General features: G+C 31.4%; 2 protein-coding genes across 5 annotated transcripts in view; one reads left to right on the top strand and one right to left on the bottom strand.

Annotated features, from left to right (window-relative positions):
• Positions 1–641: 641 nt before the first annotated feature.
• On the bottom strand, positions 642–13,362 carry LOC132758575 (phosphoglucomutase-1-like). The gene is made up of 11 exons (XM_060750251.1): positions 13,028–13,362; positions 10,229–10,391; positions 9,149–9,294; positions 8,607–8,736; positions 7,608–7,798; positions 7,094–7,248; positions 3,811–3,942; positions 3,327–3,446; positions 2,419–2,602; positions 1,616–1,750; positions 642–828 (listed from the first exon to the last, which is right to left on the bottom strand). The coding sequence occupies exons 1-11, from the start codon at positions 13,271–13,273 to the stop codon at positions 739–741; spliced, it is 1,692 nt and encodes a 563-aa protein (XP_060606234.1). The 5' UTR covers positions 13,274–13,362; the 3' UTR covers positions 642–738.
• LOC132758576 (neutral amino acid transporter 9-like) overlaps positions 13,348–24,696 on the top strand; it is a 30,936-nt gene continuing 19,587 nt past the window's right edge. For 2 of the 4 annotated variants that reach the window (XM_060750255.1, XM_060750254.1), the window contains exons 1-6: positions 13,348–13,532; positions 19,737–19,923; positions 20,790–20,875; positions 21,223–21,286; positions 23,068–23,161; positions 23,984–24,151. In XM_060750255.1, the coding sequence (XP_060606238.1) occupies positions 13,456–13,532; positions 19,737–19,923; positions 20,790–20,875; positions 21,223–21,286; positions 23,068–23,161; positions 23,984–24,151 (676 nt within the window). In that variant the 5' untranslated portion in view covers positions 13,348–13,455. Of the gene's footprint in view, positions 13,533–16,907; positions 17,004–19,736; positions 19,924–20,789; positions 20,876–21,222; positions 21,287–23,067; positions 23,162–23,983; positions 24,152–24,696 lie in introns of those variants that run through there. The other 2 variants (XM_060750252.1, XM_060750256.1) reach the window with 2 other exon arrangements.

A 24,696-nucleotide genomic window follows, 5' to 3' on the forward strand; every position in this document is an offset into this window, starting at 1 on the left:
AATATGAAATAAGTATCTCTTACAATATTTCTTTTAGTCTTACAAAAAAAGGACTATCATTCTTTCAAGCACTGGACAACATTTATGATGTAAAATATACTTAACAAATTATAAGTAACAAAACAAATTTTAAGTAACTGTTTAGAACATTTATTTTATATTCGCCTTTTCATTCTAGAAAAAAATACAAATATTTGTATATATATGATTCAATTTTTGCAGTTCAATTGTACAAAAATGACTAAATTTTAAATGTACCAGAAATTTAATCAAAAAGTGTATAAAGCAATGAAAGCAAAACAGGTAAACAAAAGATACTTTACTATGCAGAGAGTCAATTCATTTGTATTAATCATACATATTTAATTAGATACCTAACTAAAATTTTCAAACTGACTTGACAACAATGGATCATTCAGTTTTAAAGATGGAATATTTATGACATACAGGTATAAATAAGTTGTTGATTTCATTAATATAATGACATTATAATACTAAATGTTTCAGCCACAGACTTACATATTATATACAGGCTTAGCATATGATATCAGATCTTTCTGTTGTTCTGTAATTGTGACTACTGCAAATAATAAAGACTTGCCTCTGATATCAGTATAGAGTCAGACCAACCTGTTTTAATGAATTAATTAATTGTAAACCCTTGCAGTTTAACCAGACTCGACACTGTTCACTGATATGCTGGGCAAGTTCATTTACAAAATTTTGTGGGTTTAAAGTTTATGTAATTACTGTGGGTTCTTGTCGCCCTGTAATCTCACGTAACTGGGAAATATTCAATGCTATATCAATCAGTGGCTTCAACACAACCTGAAATAAATATATAGGTGCAAGGGTAATGCATATATTTCCAAAGCATATGCTTTATAAGGTCATAATTATACTAATGAAAAACCCGGAAAGATTTGCCCAGCAAGGTTCAACACATTTTCATAATTTACGTTATAACCTTTGACACATGTCAGAGGTCAACATGCAACAATATCAACATAATAATGACAAAATATCTTTACAAATCAAATAATATTATAGGTTATCACACATCTTTACAATCAAATAATATTATAGGTTATCACACATCTTTACAATCAAATAATATTATAGGTTATCACACATCTTTACAAATCAAATAATATTATAGGTTATCACACATCTTTACAATCAAATAATATTATAGGTTATCACACATCTTTACAATCAAATAATATTATAGGTTATCACACATCTTTACAATCAAATAATATTATAGGTTATCACACATCTTTACAATCAAATAATATTATAGGTTATCACACATCTTTACAATCAAATAATATTATAGGTTATCACACATCTTTACAATCAAATAATATTATAGGTTATCACACATCTTTACAAATAAAATAAAATGGTTATCACTTTCCACACACTGAATGCAAGCCAAGGTTTGTTGCCTAAACCTGGCTAGTCTTTCACTTCTGTACAGTCTGACCATAGGTTGCATAACGTTACAGCAATTAAATTTCTGATTTATATGTAGTTTCAAATTCATGGCAGTGCATACATGTATAGATTATAAGATTTACGCTACATCTAATTTAATATATATAATATTTACCTGAGGGCTAAGGTTAAATTTAGAGGTATCTGATTCATAGCCTTCAATATACATTCTGATAGTGGCTCCACTGCTTCCTGTACCACTCAGCCGGAAAATAATGCGTGAATCATCACTGAATATAATCCTAATACCCTAAAAATCAACAAATAATAAAGTTAAAAATTCTATGTTTTCTTAGGATTCGGACAATATCATTGAAATAATGAAAATTTTCAATTAAAATTTATTTTAGCTTGAGGTCTGAAGAAAAATGACGATTTGCTAAGACATAAATAAGAGTGTTTTTTTTTTCATATCCTCAGCAAAAAAATAATCTGTATCAAAATTGAAAGAATTTGCAGTAAGAACAAAACCACCCATGATAAAAATAAATCAAGTTCAATAGTAGTTTAAAAGTATTTAAACAAGATTAAATGTTTCCAGTTAGTAAAGGTTGTCAGTAGAAAACTCAATATAATTTAAAAGCTATAACTGCAAAAAATAATTGGATGAACACCCACCCCCCCCCCCCCCCCCCCCCCAAAAAAAAACAACAACAAACAAACAAACACAAACCCCTCTTATATTGGTCTATATAGCATGACAGTGATTTAGTGCCGAGACATCAAATCAATGAATGCAAGAATAAATCTTAAATATAAATAAAATATTCTACAACAAAAAGATACAGTGGAATAGACATCTTTAAGGATGTGCCCTTCAAATCAAAACACTGATGGTAAGCAAAAGTGATAAATAAACATGAATTCAATAGAACACAGTATTATTAATCAACATGAAATAAAGACGTAGAAACTTACTTGATTTTTACTAACACTGTTATCTACGGGATCAGTGTAGGAGAAGTTGTCTATCTTGGCTACAGTATAGGTTTTGTCCCCTGATGAAAATGGTTTGCCAATGTTTGAGCTATCTGAGATAAAATTTCCTAAGTTTTCCATCATTTTATTGGCAGGGGCTGATTCACAATTCTCGTAGTCATACCTTCAAGACAATTTTTTTTCAGATAAAATTAAAACTCTTCATGTGATGTGAGTCATTCTCAATAACATAATATAAATGCTATTATAATGTTTAACTTTCAAGTAAAACTAGAAGGAGAAAACCTATTAATTCTATATAAAAAAAAAATTAAATTTAGCACTGACCTGGTGGCCCATGGCCAGTGAAAATCAGTTCGGGCCAATGTAAATTTTAAGAAAATTTAGTTAAATGTAGACTAGAATAAATTCAAAACTGGAATTCGGGCCAGTAAATTAAAAAATCTTACATTCAATGACTGATAAAATAAGTTTTATCTACAGTATGGTTACATTTAAATGACTTAATGGGTCATTTTCTTGTGCCAGCAGTCATATTGTTAGAGGAGTATGATCACTGTATGTTTGATCTTATTATGAAATGCAATAGTCTTCAACTAGCTATAAATGATGAAGTAGAGAGCACAGAACCCAACGTTATAACACTGTTTTGACATATTTACATAAACATGACATGGCATTCTGTCATATGATAATAACAAAAACTAGTTCTAGAATTATCTTCAAATTAATGAGTGCCAAGTTACTAAGCTATGAAACCATGTATATCTGTGTGAAAAGAAATTCTCAGTACAAGTACAAGATTTATATTAAATGTGTTCACTAACCTAGTTTAGAACCTAAATCATTATAAGGGCAATATGATCTGTATTAAAGTGTTCACCTACCTAGTGTAGAAATTTCTACCATATTGACTCCAGTGTTGTCTTATAACTTCTTCTACACTCTTATTCTTACTAGCTAAAACTGATAACCAGGCTAACACCGCCCATAATCCATCCTTCTCCCTGTAACATGTATATATCTAATTATTACATAAAAATTACAGCAATTAATGCCATTGATTTGGGGGCTTGGGCCCCCAAAAATCAAATGCTTTGTAAATCTAATCTTTCTTTTTTGGGAGTGGGGGGTCTTCTTCAATTGGGATTCAAATTTTTTTATTTATTTTGGGTGTATTCACTAATTATGATACTATAATTGATACTAGATGTGCAGACCTAGAATTTTTTTTTATTTCTATGTCATCATTGTAAATAAAGTATCCGGGATATTCAGATACAAAGCTAGGGTAATATAATTCAATGGTAATTTTTTTTACGAGAAATGAAAAAAAACAACAAAAAAACCAACATATTTTATAGACTTTACCTGATATGATCTGAGCCAGTACCGAAGCTCTCCTCTCCACAGAGTGAAAGTAGTCCGGCATCCATTAGATTCCCAAAGAATTTCCATCCAGTGGGTACTTCAAAACATTTCTTCTCTTTTTTCTTTGCAACTCTATATAAAATAACAATGTACTTATTATTTATGTTGTGACAACATAGGAGAATAAGACCTTAGTGAAGAAGTGTCCATAACAACAAGTATAAACGAATTTTTTGTTACAATTATTTTGTTCATCAACATCACAAACGCATGTAAGTTACTTCTCAGGATAGCTTCTTGAAGAAACAATATAGTGTAAGAGTAAAACCAGAAATAGCTTACTTTTAATAATGTTATTACAAATTATGTCATATTCAGTGCAATTTTTTTGCAAGATAAGCATCTTACATGTTCTAAATCTATTATTGAAAAATATAAAATACATGTTTGCCCTTTCTTCAGAATGAAAAAATTATTTATGTGGCTTAAAAGTACTTTCAGTGAAGCTTGAATTTGACAGGTTAAGAAATGGGATAAATAAAAGCACCAGCTGTCTCATTTGTACTAGATTAACTAACTTTATTCATGCCATAGTTTATAAAAGATAACTTCACACAAACATCAATATCTTGTAAGCTGTGCATAAATCAAAAAGTTACATCTCATTAACTCTCTGAATGCTAGCTGAAATAATGACTAGGCCTATGCTAGAGTGCCAGGCCAGCTTGCATACTCGTACAGTCTAACAAGACTTTGTATTGTTAGACTATTGTTTTTGTATAGAAATCTCTAAAAATCTAAACAAATTACTGACAATATTATTGCATATAATGGGTGAAGAAGGTCAGTCAGACACTCATACTAAACTTTTTTTTTTACTTCTTTCAAAGTGAAATAAATACCATATTCAAAATTATGATATCACATTATTGACTCTGGACAAATGTACGCATAGTTAAGATCTAATTTGAAGGCCTCGATATTGCTTTTTTGAAAACAGACATGTTTGATTTACTATAATTATCATTTATTACATGCTTTTCGGTGGTTTATAGAAATATATAAGTGATATAAAACTGGTAATTTCACTGTTTGAAACAGTGAAATTACCACTTTGATAATTTCACTGTTTTGAATTTAAGCCCCTTACGTTGTTTCAGTGAAATACCAGCGTGCACAGTACTGGGTACCAGCTTAATGACGTGACGTCGTAAATGACGTCACGTTGTATTATTATTTCGCGCTTTTCATTCTGTATTAGGTTAAATGTCTTTTTAAAACGTTTCTTTGCATGTAATAAAAAGAAAATTTGTTTAGTTTAGTGTAAGATTGAAATATATTTCACCTTTTCTGAACACATTCGTGATTTAATTTTGAAAGCAGTTAGTCCAAAAAATGTGTTTTTTAACGTTTTAAAACGGTACCTGTACCATTTTTATCTGCTATTCACGTAACCTGTCAATTATCGATAACGCTCCACCCCCTGTTGAGGCATCAATGAGGGAAATCGGTAGTTCCATATATGCGTGAATTACTAGTCCATACTGGTCCATTGTTTAAATTCATGTATCGTACAAATACCGTACATCTTTTATGAACATCGTCTTTCATTTAGCCTTTTTTATAAAATAAGAAATTGTCGGCCAATGTACGTAACATAATGTATGAAACATAAATAATTAAGCATAGCGGCAAATCGCACGACCACGGGGTTGATTAAAAATATAGTTGCTAAAATATCCATAATGTGTGAAAATAATTTGTCTGTCCCGTTAATCTGATAGATATTACATTGAGTTTATGGACTTATGTACGGATTCAAGGGCTTGCTTTACATTCAACCTCGTTTTTAACACTGTCAAGTAAAACAGCAACAAAAACAGACAACATTTTTTATGTGAACGCCTATCTGACTTGTGGTAAGGTGTCCCTGACAAATTTCTAAACCATTTTATGTTGTCTAAGGATGATTATTTCTCCATGAATCAATAAAAAAAGATAATAAAATATATTATCAGTGAATGCTTTGAATAAATTGTTCGCCAGTAAATCGAACACAGTACTAATAAACCTGGGACTAAGTATGGATTTTATTGTATATCCCAGTAGAAACTGGATATCTATGCCGTGCATAGATGATACTTGTATTCATGATAATAGAAGTCAAGAAGGTCAGATCATAATGATCGAGTGAAACCTTATATTTCTATTAAAATATGTGAAGCATTCATATCAATTTGGAGGAAAAATATATAATATCCCGTTCTTATTTGTACATCTACCATGGACTTTAAAAGACCGTCAGAAGCTCAGTTTTTTTGTTATTTTAATTTATATTTTAACGGAGTTTCATACACGAATACACAGACAGAGTGACACTGGTATAATATAATAATAATGCTGATGATAATAATAATAAACTTCAAAAGTGAAACAATTAAATACCCCGCTAGCGGTGCACAAATACGTTCCATTTCCCCCCACCGAGTGCCTCAAATTTTACCGAAAGTCACGTGACATGTGCGACCGATACCAGACAGACGGTAAATCACATTAAGATTTGAAGAAATTTCTGTTATAAACTGATATTAATCAGCAACTTTTTAATTGGTCAGATGTCACTGGGTCATAAAATGTTGTTAGAGTATGTTACCGCAACTTGTGACCCTCTCTGGTGCGATATTTGTGTATTATGCAAATATTTAGCGTGATACGTAGGGGTCCGAGAGAGAACAGCCGATTTATGACACTTCGTTTGATGCGGGTCGGACTAACTTTGAATCGGCATAACTTTTTTAATAATCAAGCAATTAACATGCGGTTTAAAGCACATGAAAGAGAATTCATTTACGGAGGGAACCATGTCAGGGATTTTTGTTTGCTCAATCAGCGACTTAATTATCTTTAATTACGTAATATGTATGGTGAAAAAAGTCGCATAAAACGTTTGACGTTACGTAATATTTTTTTGAGAAAAGATAGAAAAAAATTTGAGACACGGTTCCCCAGATATTATAAGTATGTTTATTTTCCAAAAGTTTGATGACAAAAAGATAAAAAATGACTTTGATATGACGATTTAAAATTTTAGGATTTTTATTAAAAATCAATCATTTGCAAAGGCATTTTTTTCAAATATGTTATTTTTTATGATGATCAACGACATTTAATGCACAAAGATTAAATAAATAACAATTATTACTGAAATAAGTTGGTTTAAATGACATTTATGTGAGTACCATGGAAAGTGTCTGTTGTCACCTTAAAGAAGAACATCATTTACCTGTCTACAGCCCCACTGGTAGGCATGCTCCTTGCATAACCTTTGACCCCTGTCTTTTGGAAATACGGTATACACTCTAAATTGTCAGCTAGTACAGCCAATGAATCTGATGGTGTTACAAAGAAGGCATTCTGCCCTAGAATCATATTTCTGTCCTATTGTAATAAAGAAAAAAAATAAAACAAGGTTCATTATAAATGGAAATAAATAAAATGGAAATAAATAAAATCATTGTATCTTACAAAGGGAATCAAAATCTTGTTTCATTTGTCTTACATTTAGGTTTTAAAACTAGATGAACCAAGATTTATTCATGAGGGAGTTTGCTAAGAATTTATTTTATTTATCTGATCTTGTTGGTTTTTAATAGGGAATAATAATATGGGGGCACTGATACACTAAAAAATAATCTTCCTCAAAATATTTTCAAGTACATGTCCATAAAAAATAAAAGCATACGAGGATGCTAAAAAATCCAATCAAGCTATCAATTCATATAATATGATATACTTACACCGTCTCCATCAAATGCAGCTCCAAATCCATGTTGACCTTTCTCTAATTCCTTTACAAGGTCAGCTGCATAGGTCAAATTTGGGTCAGGGTGAAGGCCACCAAAATCTTCCTTTGGTTCACAGTTGACAGTATTACTTGCAGGGGTCCCAAGTTCTTCTTGAAACACTTTCTTTGCATAAGGACCCATTACTACATTAGGGTAAAATTTTCATAAATTCAATAAATTTTCACATTCAATTTTGTAAATTCTATAAATACAAAACTGTAATGTTCTACATGTCCTTTTAAGTCTTTTTAAATGTTTGGTTTCTATTTCGTAAAAAAAAATTGAATTATTTACCGTCCAAGAGTTACTAGCCCTTGACAACTAAAACTTAGGTCCAGACAAGATTTCAAAAAGGTTGATTTTGATATGGCAAGGGAACTTAAAACTTTCGTTCGGGCAAATGATTTCCAAAGGAGATGATGAGGCCAGTAAAAAAATTATAATTAAACAATTGACTCCTAAGATCAATTTAATCCTTCAAAATTATGATTTTAATTTTCATGTGACATAAAATGTAAGACAGATTAATTTGTCTACAGTAGACAATAACTGCCCAAGGTTTATGTACTGCTCACAGCAGTAATGAATACATACCCCCTTGAGATAAATATGCCAAAAAAGTTAATTAACAATTTAATGTAAGGACCTCTAAACAAAAGGTATCAAGACCAGATATAAGGTTAATTACGATATCTAGTGGTTTTTTGTTTTTTTTTGTAATTCCTGAAATAATCTGAATTTATTCTGTCAAAATCTATAAATAGATTAAACTGGTAGTGAAATATTCAACACTTCTTTCTGTCATAGAATATTAGGATTTTTTTTTGTGTGTAGATTACTTTTAGTTTGATATATTCTCATAAATTTGATCTTATTTTTTTCTGATTCAAATTTACCCCATTACAGGCAATAACAGTAAAGGACAATAGTCTTTAATTTGCTTAATCTTACCTCCATGCATTGAATTAATGAGAACATTTAGTGGTGGTTTGCCTCCACTTCCTTGCAGTAAACCTTTGATGGCACCAAAGTCAAATATTTCCTTCATATAGGCTACATAGTCTGACACTGAATCTATCACCTGAAATAATTATTGTATAAATCATCTAAAAATACATGGCACACCAATTTTGAAGAATTTTGAATGTCAGGAGGTCATCATATGTATACATTTTAAAATGCAAATTTAACACTGTATAGCATATATGTAATTTGTAAAAAGGGCACTGATGCTAATCAGTGCTGTTTTGAGTAAAGAAATTTTGAATTTTACTGTTGTATCAGGAACTTGGAAACAAATATTTTTGTGTCAAAAACACTTGTGTTAAAACTTATATTTCACTCACGTTGAAACTTATATTTCACTCACGTTGAAACTTATATTTCACTCATGTGAAACTTATATTTCACTCAAGTGAAACTTATATTTCACTTATGTTAAAACTTATATCTTATCCATGTTGAAACTTATATTCAATCATATTAAAGCATACCTCCACCGTAAATGATCTTCCATCAACTTGGAATTCTTGTTTTCCTAGTTTTGAGATGTCAACAGTAAGATCTGGACAGACTTTATACGATGTAATAGTTTTTGTCATTTCAAATATAGCATTGGTGACACCTTCTGGAGCTGGACCTGTATATAAATTTCAAACAATTTTTTATGTTCATTTGAATTATACATTTATTGTTTACTTTTCAATCTTTAATTTTCTGCAGTTGCATAACATTCTTGTCCTGCTTTGAATACAAAACAATCCATTGTTAATTTAAAGGTTTTTTTAATATTAAAATACTTAAAGCAGTACAAATATGGTGTCTGGCAAGGCCACAGAAAATTGCCAAGAGGCCTGTCTCTCAAACTGACCACAAAGGCATCAGTGAGATAATTTCTACTTTAAATAGGACAGGCCTATACAAGGACAGGCCTATACAATTAGTATATAAAAGCTAAAACAAGTGGTTACATCTGTACAGTCTTACAACACCATGTTTTTCAAGGATAAAATAATTATGAGGAAATTATATCTAAAAGTGACAGCAAGACACTGAGATGATTGACAACTGAAACACTTTAAAGCAGCATGCCTCTGGATTCATGCTAATTTTTATGAAAATTTTGTCAATGTATTTACAATAAAATATAATGAATTGTGAAGTGAAAAAAGAAAGTTATTTACACATTGCAGACAGCACTTACAATTTAAGTAATTGACCAGAAATAGGTCATATTATGCAAAAAAAACATTACTGTGTTAGTCACGCAGTAGAAATATAGCAATAAATACTGAAAAAATCAGTCATAAATCACACATGACATACAAATCATTACTTGAATCTTTTTACTTTTCTTATAATTTTTATACATTTTTCTCAAGTTGTATTTTCTTGAAATATTTTGACTCATCTGGAGGCATGCAGCTTTAATGAAATATGTTAAAAGAAAAGAGGCCTCTAGAATTCTAAAGGCTTCCTTTTCATCTATATAAAAACACAAAAAAATATTAATATTTTGTAATTTGTGTATTTTTATTTGGGCATACATGTAGTTTTAAATAATGGATAGATACCTCCATTTGCAATATTGTATTTGAGACCGAAATCAGCATCCGGGCCTCCAGGATTATGACTTGCTGTTAGAATAATGGCACCATCTGTCTTGTACTTCCTTATGACACATGACACTGCAGGGGTTGACATCAAACCATTATGAGCAACAAGTAATTTGGACACCTAGTAAGATATAGAATTAAAGAAAATATGATATGAATTCAGTATGATCTTAAACCCCAGTCACACTAGAGCTTAGGATTACTTGCGACCACCGGCGACTTGTAAAACTGACGATCATCAGCGATTGTCTGCGACTAAAACGATTTTTGCACAAATAAATTTACTTTTGCTAGTATCGTAAGACAAGTCATCATTGACAATCGCACGACAGGTCAAGTCATCATTGACAATCGCACGACAGGTCATAAGTAAACGTACGATGGTCTCAAGATTACCTGGGATTACTTAAGACTACGCGTGACATAACATGCGATCACCTACAACTTGTCGTACGACCATCACACGATAACTAAAGACTACTTAAGATTATCAGTGACTAGTGGAAATTTGTAAAGACTGTCGTAAGATTGTCGCACTTCCGAACGACCATCGTGCGACAGCCTTAAGACCTTATAAGATCACTAGCGACCTGTTTGATCGCAAGGAGGTTTTTGTGCAAGCTCAAAAACCTCTCTACGACTGAAATTGGTCGTGGGACCTAAAGAAGATAACCTGCGACTGTCAAAGATCACCGATGACCGTCGTAAGACGTTTTAAAGATTGTCCGCGACCAGAGGTCACTGGTGATCGTGAATTGGTCTTCACTGGTCGTAAGCTCTAGTGTGACTGGGGCTTTACAAACATGACAAGAGGTAAACAAACATAAAATACAGAAAAAAATGATGCAACAGAAATTTAATGGACATTCAATGTTTATTTTCCTTTACTAATAAGGTATATCAGATAGTAGATACTGCATGGCCCTTAGGGTCAGATAACATCTGAGTTGCCAAAGGACATATCTATTAAAAACAAATTTGAATTATTATTTTATTGTTGTTGCAATTAACTGATATAAATATAAAATATTTTTTAATGTTTTCTTTGTCAAATCTGTTGTTTTTTTATGAACTACACAGTACCTTATTTAGGTTTGAATGACAATTTAACCCATTACTTCATGAGCATTTTGTGAAAAATGGCTGTTTTCATTGAAAAGTCTCCCGTTACAAGTTCAAATTGCTATAATACTATAAAAACTGCTTCAACACTAATCAAACTTGGCACAAATGTTGACTGGACCATTGCCCTTGCAACAAAATGCTCAGGCTTAAATTTTCTGTTACCATGGCAATGAGGGGACATCTCAAAATTGCCAAAAATCACTATTTTGCGTTGATTTTTTCCATCATAATTGATTTCAAAGTGCTGCAACTTCTCAATGGATTGAGATAGAGTCAAATGCTTTTCAGCGTTGGTTACACGTTACCTTATGATCAATCTGAGGTCATTTATAGCCTCTCACAAGTCCAAAATTTTCTTGGCGATGAGGGGGACTCCGCCCCCCTTCAAACCCCCCAAACAGAAGGGGGCACATCCCCCTTCTGGCAACCCCCTGATGAATAACAGCTATATTATTTTTGAAGAATCTAATACAAACTGAATAATACAATCTGATAGAAATTTAATATAGAATAAAAAATAAACAATATTATTTTCAAAATTTTTAATATTTAGACAAATATTAAAGTTTTGTATATAAAATGAATAACATTTATAGCATTATAGTGGGAGTACCTTCAAATTTATATTCTAAGACTGAATTTAAATGACAACAAGTTGTTGTTGTTTTTCTTAAGATTATTATGAGATACTTAAACATCAACATAAAACAACAACAGAAACTGTTAAAGAGCAGAAATTGTTGCTGACATACTTTTGTATGATTCCTGCTGCATGTAACCTATATACTTGACTTTTGTTGTGCCCTACTAAAAGATACTGGCCCATTTCCAAATGAATTGCAAAAACACTATGTTGCAGTAAGAAAACCACTTTCATATCAGATCTGATGTCTAGTATTTTTATCAAGTTTGAAATAGACAAGAGCGATCACTGATCACATGTGTCGCCTCATGATAGACATAACAGGGCAAAAATCATTCAATGTAAAGTCCTGTTTAATATGCACAAGAAATTGAGCTATCGATCAATCCTGTAAAGGGCATGGAGTGCCAGACAAAATTATTTGTTGACATTTGAGTAAATATTGCCAATTTATTATTATACAATGCTTTGATTTAAAATATCAGCGGTTGTAAAAAGGAATAATTTTGTATTGTGTATCGAAATTGCTAAACTAGTTTGTTGACATTGATTTTCCACGTGTGTAATTCGATAAAATGTGTATCGAGTGTGCAAAAGGCGTTGCATTCCTTGTGTTTATTTATAGTATAGAGGGGTACATTTGGCGTTATTTTTGAATTATTTGTTTATATTTCAATTATTGATAGAATGTCAATCTCCTGTGATGATATGCACATTTAAACTTGGTACTGATATATCATTTCTATAAAGTGTGCCCAGGATGAAATTGCGAATAGGCTGGACAAGTTTTGTGACAAACAGATGGATGAACAGACGACGGATAAGTGATCCTTATGTGTTGAAACTATTCCGTAGAGCGACACAAAAATGATGAAAAAGTATCATTAAATAATTGCTTATAACATATTAAAATAATAGTTAATTTGAGAAGCTACTCTAGTCTCTACACCACAATGACATCAAATTATTATTAAAGAAAAAAATCTCACCCCATTTGCAGCACAGATCTGTATGATTCTTAGAGTTGCCTCTTTGCCAAAATACCTGCCATCACCCCCAACTGCAAGTGTGCTGCCTGTCAATTTTTCTCCAAGTGCAGCTGTCAAAGTGCACTGCACAAAATTTTCTGTGTAATTTTCCTCCTGGTACACCTTCACGGCTTTTCTTAGACCACTTGTGCCAGGTTTTTGTCCATCAAAAGGTTTAGTTTGAATAGTTTTGCTTGTCAAAGCCATTTTTACACGATTCGCCACGAAATGTTTAAAGTATCCTATAACTTAAAGCGTCTGCATACGGCCTTGACCTTTATTGGAGGACACCGGAAATGTTCACCCGGAAGCAGTGTTCTGCCTCTCGACCTTTCACCGAAGAAGAATAAAAAAGTTAAGAAAAATGAAAATTTGATAAATATCACAGAATGAGCCTTAGTGTGAACAGTGTTGAGGATGATCAGAGTCCCCTCTTATCATCTTACAATCCAAGTGAAGTTTCAAGGTATAACTGTTTTATTTTCCGTGATTTTTGCCTTTGTTTACCAAAAGGTGATATAGTACTCGGACTGTAGGAAATTCGGATAAGTTTGGTTTTAAATAATCATGTGATTTCCTACGTTCAGGTTAAGGGTTACCCTTCTATTTGCATCATTTTAGTGGTAAATCATGCTAGGGAGTAAGTAATCTAATTGACATTGTTTCAACTTACTCTTATTATTTCATAATTAAGTGAAGCCATACCTGTAGATAGTCTTGCCAGGAATCTGACAACCTCGTATTCATTCATGGAGCATGTCATGAAATAAAATGAAGAATTATTTTAAGTTTTAAAATAACTTATTACAACACTGAAACTTGTTTTTATATCATTTGGCAATTTTTCGGAATAGGCCGAATTGCTTTCCGTAGTTCTATTTCTAGCTGTAGTTACCTAGCATTGATCATAACAACTTTTCACTGGTCATTGGAGTTTGTATTCCTACACTTCTTAGTTTTTATTCTGATAACTTACCATCAATCATTGCTATTAGAATTTTTTGTCGCAGTGAAGTTTCAATTTTAAAAACTTGTAGATATTCTTGGATGTGGTATTCCCACCCTTTTAGAAATATTTCTTTGTGTTTGTCTTTATAGCTAGACTTTAATAAGTTTATTGCGGTTCGTTTTTTGTGTGACTTCATAGTCCTTTTGTAGGGTTCTATCTTTATTTTTTCTTTAACTGTTAAAAAAGAGAAAGAAAATTGGATAATGGCCAGCATTGATCATAAGAAATGAAATAATATGAAGCATACCTTGATAAAGCTTTGTATAATCCGTTGATAAGACGTCACGAGGATGAACATATTTCAAAACTTATTATGAACTACTAGCCTGCAATTCAGGTGTTGATAATTTTTGCTTATTCATATTAACATATGTGCTATTTCATACTCATTTGTGTTTTTGGTACTATCAATATCGATTTGCCAAACAGAAGCACATAAAAAAGCAACAGACTGGAAACAACCTAAAAGATTCTGATAGGTAAAAAAATCAGCATTTGGCTGCCAAAATGTTTGACCAGGTGATTAAGAGATTGACTTTTATGGGTTAATTAGCGCGGACAGTTAAGAAAAAAAACTGCATGTGCTCCTAACTTTTTTTATAAATTACTCTTTTAAAGATATTGAAAAAGGTGATTTACTGACTTTTGTATTTAATATAATTTTATTTAAGTACTGAAAAATTAAAGAAAATAAATAAAAACATTTTCTTGAATTATAAGTATTGAGATTATGTCAATAAAACTGTTGTAAATATAATACATGGCTCTTCTATAAACACCTTTATCATATGTGATTGAATTCATAACTCTAGCTCCTGTATTTCCAGAATTATCTCCATTTAATATAAATTTTTTGAAATTGAGGTTTATTTAAAAAATGTTTGTTATTTTTTATCATCATTTGTTTTTGTTATTACAATAGGTATCTACTTAAGACTTTTTATAAAATTTTATCATTGTTCCTTCTCATTACTCTCATCATGTTTGACAAGGTTCATAACTCTAGATTCTTTATTTTAAGAGTTGTTTCCTCTTTGAACTTATAATAATTCTACTTAAGAAACTTTAGATACTTTTTGCTCTATCATTTTTGTTTCTGAATGGATTGATTTCCGATTTCAAATTGTTGTCTTTTCCATTTGAGCATAGGAACGTCTGTTTAATTTCTATTGACATCTTCACTTGCATATAATATCCTTTACTGCGTCTAATTAAAAACTGGACATAATAAGAATTAAAAATTTTCTGCTCAAAAAAGATGTTTGTCAGACCAATATCCTCCAAAAGGTATGATGGAAGGAGGCACACACGCACACAAAAAAACACTTTGTTAATATTTTTCTTAATGTTAGGAAAGAATCTTTATGGGTAAAAAAGGATGTAGTTTTTAGCTTGACTATTCACAGAGCTTTTGTATATCAGCATCACACTTAAGTTTTTGTCTGTTTGTTGGTATCTCCTAAATTGCTAAAAGGAATGGGTTCAAAGTTCAAACTTCACACACTTATTTTAGAGCATAATAAGTGGTCACTGTATTAGGCCCATAACATCAACATGGATTTTAACAGAATTATGACCCTTTTTTAACTTAAAAAATTCTACATTAATAAATAATAGATAAATAACATGTTTGAAGAAGAAAAAAATGGCAGATACATATATATTTTTTTATTAATTTTTGACAACTTGCATTGCGTTAATTTTTTTTTCTTTAAGCTATTAGTTTTGGACAGTTATTTTAATGATATATTTAAAATTACACATTAGTCAAATTTACAGGCTCATAATTTTAGATGTCATTAGGTGCTTTTAAATTTATATCATTTAGGTGCTTATGAACTTGGGTGCAATATTTCTTTTCGCATGAAAGTGTGATCAATGCATAGTGTGTTCATTATCACTTTATGTTAAATATCAAAATATGAACTGAAGGTATTAAATAATCCAGAGTTATTAAATTGATAGGCTGTAGCACATTTATAGTGTAATAAGTATGAGGGATGCAGCAATTTACATGACAATTGTCGATGGCTTAAGGTTGATGCATACCAATATTTTAAATTGGTTTTTCAAATCGGCTAAAACATTGGTGTTTAAATATGTATGATATTGCAGCTATTCAAAAAAAGTATTTTTTTGTTTTACATGCTACCAAAATTATAATTATACACCTGGGATCAAAATTCTTTTATTTTTGAATCAATCATTGCACTATGGCCTTTGTATCTTAACATTAGACACATCTGCACATTGTCACTCATTTGAGATTCTGAAATATGACCTTGACCCCCAATTCACTAGGCACTACTGCATTATGGCAAAGTTCAATTGTATAGAAGCGAAAAAATCAACCTCTGTTATATTAATGTGGTGGCATAGCATTTTTTCAGGAATACAATCTTGTTTATGCTTTGAATAATATTTGCATTGGCTGGAATAAACAATTTTGCACAATTGAAAATACCATGTCAAAAGAGCATGAAGGAGGTTTTGAAAGGTACCAAATATATTTCTCAATTAAGCAATTTTACAATGCAAATTTTCCTACACTGGGCAAGGTAATTTTTTCCAAAATTGCTAGGAAAAGGCCTGTAAGGGCAGGTGCATCATCTGGATTTACAATATCAATGCATCATCTTTTCTCATCATCAATCAATATTGGTCAGAAATATAGGATATTGATTCAATTAACAACATCACAAGGCATATTTGTTGGCCATGGGATAAGAAACAAACCATATATGGCCTTAAGGAAAATCATTCTTCCCAATAGTTATGGAAAATTTATGCTTTGCCAAGCAGTATACCCAAACTTATTATTCAATAATACAGTAGTAATAGAAGTTAAAATCAGATCTGTTACATTGAAAATTGGTTTGTGTCAAGTGCACCTAAATAGATATAAATGGAAAAGATAAATATGACTGAGTAAGTAAAATGTTCATTAGGGTTAAATTTTCTTAAAATAATACAGGATTCTATCTTAGACTATAATTTATTTACTATTATGATTTTGTTTTGATTCATCATACCGGTATGACGTCTTCAGATATATAGAAGTTTTGAACAAGTGTTGCTGTTTTTTCCCAGTGTTCAAGTTTTTCTTGAGAGTATTATGACATCTAAATAAAATGTTGTTGAATGATTTTAAAGGTTGATTTTGATGGGTTTTTTTATTTGTGTGACACCAATTAAAGTGAAATTATGTTTTTTTTTCCTTACTGTTAGTTTTGCTTACTTTCTACATATATTGTACATTGTATTGTAAGTTTGAATATAGAAATCAACTCAAGATTCAATTTAAAAATATATAACTATTGTTTTATTTGAAAAATTTGGGGGGCGACTGGGCAGGCGGGCGGCGTACAATTTTTGTCCGGAGCATATCTCCTACACCCAAGGAGGTATTTTTATGAAACTTCATAGAAATGTTAACCACTATGAGAAGCCGTGTCGCTCGCATGAACCTGGCCTCTAGGTCAAAGGTCAAGGTTAACTTAGAGGTCATTGAAAAACGTTTGTCAGGAGCAAAACTTCTACATGAATAAAGAGTTTTCAGTATAACTTGGCTCAAATATTCACTATTGTGAGATGGAGTGTCGCATGCAAAATTCAGGTCCCTGCTGCCAAGGTCAAGGTCGCACATAGGGGTCAAAGTTCAGAAAAAATAAAAATATAAAAATGTGTACCATTTAGTCATCATTTAATTAGGGATTGAAACACAAATGGTCATTATCATGACTACTGGTGTAAAACATGTAATTTAGGTTAATATATGCAAGGTCAAGGTCACTAAAGATGTTTGTCAAGATCACTAAAGATGATGAAATATGGAGATTTTGTCCAGAGCATATCTCCGACACATAGGGAGGGATTCTAATGAAACTACATACAAATCTTCACCACTGTCGCGCGCATGAACCAGGCCTCTTAGTCAGAGGTCAAGGTCACACTTAGAGGTCATAGAAAAACGCTTGTCCGGTGCAAAACTTCTACATAGAGGGATTTCAATATAACTTATCACAAATGTTCACTATTGTGAGGCAGAGTGTCGCCTGCAAAATTTAGGTCCCTGCAGCCAAGGTCAAGGTCACACATGGGGGTCTAAGTTCAGATAAAAATATGAAAATGTGTATTGGGACCATTTAGTCATCATTAATTGAGGGATTGAAACACAAATGGTCATTATCATGACTACTGGTGTGAAACATGTAATTTAGGGTAATATGTGCAAGGTCAAGGCCACACATAGGGGTCAAAGTTCAGATAAAAAAATCACTAGAGATGATAATATATACAGATATTTTCCGGATATTGCCCAGAGAATATCTCCTATATGCATATCTATAATGCCCACATCTCTGACGGGCATATATTGCGACAATGTTGCCCTTGTTTTTAAATAAAATCATATTAAAGTTTTTGAAAGAAATTGTTAATATGAACACTTTGGTCTCTAAAAATGTTGGATGTTTCAGAAACCTTTTAGTAGATCATATTTCTAAATTTATAACAATTTCTAGTTGTCAGGTTCTTAGAAGATTTGGCAAAATGTTCATCAAGTAACCAGATTTAAGTCACCTGGTACATCCACAAACAAATCTTTATTTGCCACTCTTTCTTCTTTACAAGTAGTTCTCGAAAATTGCCTTACTGTAGGGGTTCAAGAAGTTTTGTTACATTATACCCAGTAAATTTTCTACAAAATGTTTCAGCTAGCAATTTTATTATTAATGTTTAAGATGATTTTTAATGGGCATATTATATAAGATACTTGTTGTAGCTGATAACATTGTCATGTGAGTCTAGTTTAAGTACAAATATCAGGGTTCAATTAAGTTAATTACAATGTACTTTATTTTATACAGTTACAGTTCATAATTAAGTATATGTTGCTAAAAAATAAAAATAATACACTTATATCGCGTGTTTATATAAATACAAAATGATGCTTTGTCAGCATATTTGCAGTAGACTAGACTCTATACTGTTGATAAATCAATTTTAGCACATGTATTGTAATATTGAAATCCCTCAAAACTTCATATAGACTGTTCCCTATGTGAAAGCAGGGCAAGTCCATTTCAGAAATTCATGAGTTGAACATCATTAATCATTCTCGTGATATTTATTAATTTATTTTTTTGGGGGGTAGGGTTTTTGTTGCACCAACACAGTATAGGGCATGTAGGTCGAATACATGTACATGTATATATAATGGCAATTTTCAAGCTTTACTGATGGAGGAAGACCTCAGGTGCCCTTCTGTGCATTATTTCAGGCACAAACGAGCACCTGAGTAGAACCACTAACATTCGGTAAGCTAGCTGAAAGAATCCAGAGTCTCTGTCAGGATTCAAACCTATAGCTCTGAGAGTGAGGGGCAAGTGGTTTGAAGTCAACAACCTTAACCACTTGGCTACGGATGGCCCACAATATTCAATTTAAATAGTGAAAAAATATCCTCATGAATTTTTTGTGTCTCTAGCTGGCTTCGATCCTGCAGTTGTTGAGGACAAGTGGTAAAGTGCAGTCTCCTCAACTGCTTAACTTCTGGTGTCTTTTTCGGAAAAATTCTTAAGCTTGAAATGTCATAATATGTTTTTAAAAAATGTTTGAATGTTCATTTTGTTCTTGTTATTTTGAATGATCTATTTTCAGAGGACCTTCACCAAGACAACTGTTACCAGTGTTAGATAGACGGGTATCTGACGGAAGACAGCGACAGCCTGTTAATTATAATTCAATTAGCAGCAACAGTTATGGTAGTCATGACAGCGAAACGTCTGCTGTTGTCAGCAGATACAAGTATTATACTAAACTTGCCCCTCATAGTGATAGTTCTTTTGTAAGTTGTGAATTTTATTGTAAAATAGTACAATTAAAGGCCCTTTAAGCCTGAAAATGCTATTAACTTTTTTTTACAATTTTTTTAAAAATTATTCTTGGTGTCCTGTCAGAGTTTCATTGGCATTGAGACGACTTTTGCTTTTTTTGAATTTTGGCAAATAATACAATAACATTAATTCAGAATTTATATGAAGTCAAAATACCACTTTGTTTACATTTTGCTACTTTCTGATGCCACGTAAGGCTTTATAGGAAAGAAATCATGTTAGATATAATAATATATAAAACACATGTTAGCCCTTTCTACCGAATATCCATGTATATACCTTTTGCCATTCAAATGCACCAGATGACCCGTGTAAGAATTTCAAATTTGATGTTTTTAGGCTTTAGATACTCTGTGAATCACCTTTATTGTTTAAATATTTGCATTTAAGTATTGGAACACCTTAAATAAGCAATGGACAAAATCAAAGTCTGGTATATTCATATCTGTTATTCCAACATATAGAGAGACAGTGGTTTCATATTAACCCTTTCTGAATTTCTTTAAGGAACTTGTCCAGCTTCCATTTTTGAAACTGTCCATTATAAATTTTGAGGATACTAGTATGAAATATATATAGTTGGTTAGCCAGCAGGATAGAGCCTGATCAGAATACACAGCTTGCCTGACTACTAGTGGCAAAGTCTATATCTTTTTCGGTTTCAGCATTGTAACGGTTAAACTGCAAATTTCTTAAATAAACTTGGAAAGCTTCTACATTGTAAATAATTTGAGTTTATGGATAACAAGGTGAAAATAGTACTGAGGACTGTTCTTTTAAATGATTCAGGGAAAGGGTTGATTTGCTTACATTTCAGACTATGCCAGATCATGTTGTCCCTGGTTTATTTATCATCACAGAGATAGTAAAGATTCAAGGATCACAGTCCAGTATTATAACAATGTAAGTTTGTAAGAATTTCATATTTCCTCAAATTGCATAAAACTTGATTCGTCAAAGTTAATATTAAAGTATTTTTGACTACATTTCTGGTGTATGATTGTTGATAAACAACCTTTTTATATGAAGGTCAGAGATATATATTTGAATGTGAAGGTCAGAGATAAATATTCAAATTTGAAGGTCATATATTTTTAGAGTGAAGGTCATATATATAACCTGAAGTATTTTTCTTAAGCGAAGGTCATGTTCATTGTTAAAACTTAAAGATGATTGTCATTTTGTATGTTTTTGTAATCAACATATATTTTTTTTAAAATGAAGGTCATAATTTTGATAAATCATTTCAGATTTTCACTGTGGAATACAATGATGGGAACATCTTTATTGAGTATGCCTTGGGCTATCAATCAGGTTTGTAACCATTATTTTTAAAATTGTCTCCTCTTTAACCCATAATTTGCATAATTTCTTAAATGAACTTAACCAGCTTCCATTTAGGAACTGTGCATTATCAATTTTGGGGATTTCAAGATGTAAAATTAAAGTTAAGTCGGCCAAAAGTCTAGAGCCTGGTCAGACTGCAAGCCAATGCTTATCTATTTCAGTTTCATCTGGGTAAAGGTCATAATATTTGAGGCATCTGAAAGGGTTTTTGCAGGATTGAAAAATTTCAGTTTTTAATTTAAAAGTCATGATGTTTTGATTGGAAAAAAAACCGCTGAAAATACTTGGTAGAAACAAATTATTATGCTTGGCCTTATTTCTTGTTACATAAGCTGAAAATAATAAATCATGTAAGAGATAATGTCTATGCACCTTGTGATTTTCATGATATGAAATATATCTTATAATTTATTGTTAATGGGATGAAAATAAGTAATTAATATAACAATAAAGTTTATGGTTTTTCAATTTTTTGAAAAAAATAAAAATGTTCCCATCATGTGATTGAAGTTTTTTCATAATATATAGTGTTATACTTCATATTTTGGTTGATTTTAGATGTTTTATGTGGAAAATTTTATTTTATTGCACTGTCAGTTCATTTTGTTTAAAAAAAATAGTCCTGTTTAGTCACAGTTGAGGACAAACTGTTTAAGTGCTCATAGACTAGGTTTAAACTTGTATCTAGGTATAAACTGACTTCGCTACTAGTATTTTCTTGTTGTTGAAAAAGGTTATATAAATAACAAAAAAAAGATTATATAAATAACACATGCGTTTGTGGGTAACAGTAAAAATATCATCCTGAGGAAAATGTACTGTATTTTTACGAGGTATGATATTTTAGGGTTGCTCACATACCCATGTGTTATTTATTTAATTACCCTGAACAAATACTGTAATGGTTTGAAAATTTCAACTAAATCATATTGTAACAAAATTGAACCAAGAATAACAATAACTCAACTGTCCTTACCTTGCAACTTGAGATTTACCCATGTGGGAAGGGAAATTAACATTACAAAAAAGTGAGGGGTAATAAAACATAATAACTTTGCTGAAAACACATAAACTAAACTATTAACAGAATGATGTAATGTAATGTAATTATTGTAGTTATTAAAATGAATTTATATATCACCAGAGAAAAATATTCAGTGTGAGCTTTTAGGATTATCTTATTCCTTGGAGTCCAATTTCAACAATTTACTTTTATGTTTTGTTTGAAATTTTAATAAATATCCTGTAACGCCTTACACTATTATATAGTGTATATAATAGTATATCACTTTTTCTGCTGGAACTAAAAAAAAGTATAAGCTTTTGCCATCAGTGTCTAGCCTATATATCCATGCAGTCTGACCTGGCTTTAAACTGTTGACTGACTAACTTAAGTTTTTCATCTTAATGTCTGGTAATCTCCAAATTTGAAATGGAAAGTTTAAAAAACAGAACCTGGACAAGTCCATTTAAGAAATTCAAAAGGGATATACTATAAACTTAACATTGCACAGAGATTTGTGACAGCATAGTTCAAATGAGTGGCCACTGACGGTTATGTTGAAGAAAGAAGAAAATTGAGCAGCTATACATTATCTTGACCATATGTAATCGCATTTTGAGCTAAATTGATATCAAGAATTTGATGCCTAGCAAAGATATATCGATTTGATTAAATAAAAAAAGACAACAAATTTGCTATGTTTCAGGTAATATCGATGGTTTTAATATTTGTTGTATTTTTACAGGCTGGTTTTACATGTGGTATATTACTATTATTGGCTATGGCAGCACTGATGTTATACACCAGTTACAGAATTTTACACTCTGTTAAATGTCTCAGTAAGTTTGTATTTATATTCAGTATAATAAACTCTGTTGTCTTAAATTTTTAATGCCCTAAGCCTTGGTAACATTAAGGAATAAAATAAAATACAATTAGGTTTTCAATTACCTATTCTAAATAATTGAGCCGCGTCATGACAAAACCAACATAATGGGTTTGCGACCAGCATGGATCCAGACCAGCCTGCGCAGTCTGATCAGGATCCATGCTATTCGCTTACCAACCCTATTACAAGTAGAGAAACTGATAGCGAACAGCATGGATCCTGATCAGACTGCGCATATATTATGGACATGCCCTGATATATATATGGAAGCATTTAGTTTAAGAGGTAACTGAAAAGGGTATCATATTAACTTTATACGCCACCTACAGAGAATGGAAAAGAAGGCTTGTCTGTTTCTATACTGGTGCCATAGGTGCCAAAAGTCATCATTAATGTAGCTAATAATAAAGTTTGGACTTGAGTCTGACCAGAAATCATAGAGGTGAAGGCGGGACTGGATGTATACTGGTGTTACTGGAAAGTAATAATGATAGCATGAAGCTGCCTAAAGTTATGTAATCATTAATGTAGAGTCTGGTCAAATTGCAGGGATGGCATTATGTTTAACTAGGTCAATTCTAGTATATTGCTTATGTTAAAAAAGTTTTATTTAAAAAAGTATGCTGCATAATTTCAAAAAAAAAAAAGACTTTATATACAACTTTTCTCATTTATTCCTACTTTCTGAAGCTGATATCTATACAGAACATACATATATACATACATGATTTAGGCAGTTATCAAACAGAAACATATATTTGAATTTTTGCAGACAGTTCAAATGAAGTGATAGAGTTTTCTGACGTGTGTAGGGAGTATCTGGGTCGTTGGGCCGAAGTTATTGCGTTTGTTTCATCTCTTCTGACACTCCTCGGAGGGATGATCGTCTACTGGATACTTATTTCAAACTTTCTATATAACATTGTAACATTTATATATCGTAAGTTCAGTTGTTACATTTATATATCGTAAGTTCAGTTGTTATGTTTATATATCGTAAGTTCAGTTGTTACATTTATATATTGTTAGTTCAGTTGTTATGTTTATATATCGTAAGTTCAGTTGTTATGTTTATATATCGTAAGTTCAGTTGTTACATTTATATATCGTAAGTTCAGTTGTTACATTTATATATTGTTAGTCCAGTTGTTATGTTTATATATCGTAAGTTCAGTTGTTATGTTTATATATCGTAAGTTCAGTTGTTATGTTTATATAATGTTAGTTCAGTTGTTATGTTAATCTATCGTAAGTTCAGTTGTTATGTTTATATATCGTTAGTTCAGTTGTTATGTTTATCTATCGTAAGTTCAGTTGTTTTGTTTATATATAGTAAGTTCAGTTGTTACATATATATATATTGTAAGTTCAGTTGTAATATTTTTATATCCTAAGTTCAGTTGTTATATTTTTATATCCTAAGTTCAGTTGCTACATTTATATATCGTAAGTTCAGTTGTTACGTTTATATATCTTTAGTTCAGT

The sequence above is a fragment of the Ruditapes philippinarum genome, unplaced genomic scaffold (assembly GCF_026571515.1).
Source record: "Ruditapes philippinarum isolate M1 unplaced genomic scaffold, ASM2657151v2 ctg336_1_1_1_1, whole genome shotgun sequence".
Lineage (NCBI taxonomy): Eukaryota > Metazoa > Mollusca > Bivalvia > Venerida > Veneridae > Ruditapes > Ruditapes philippinarum.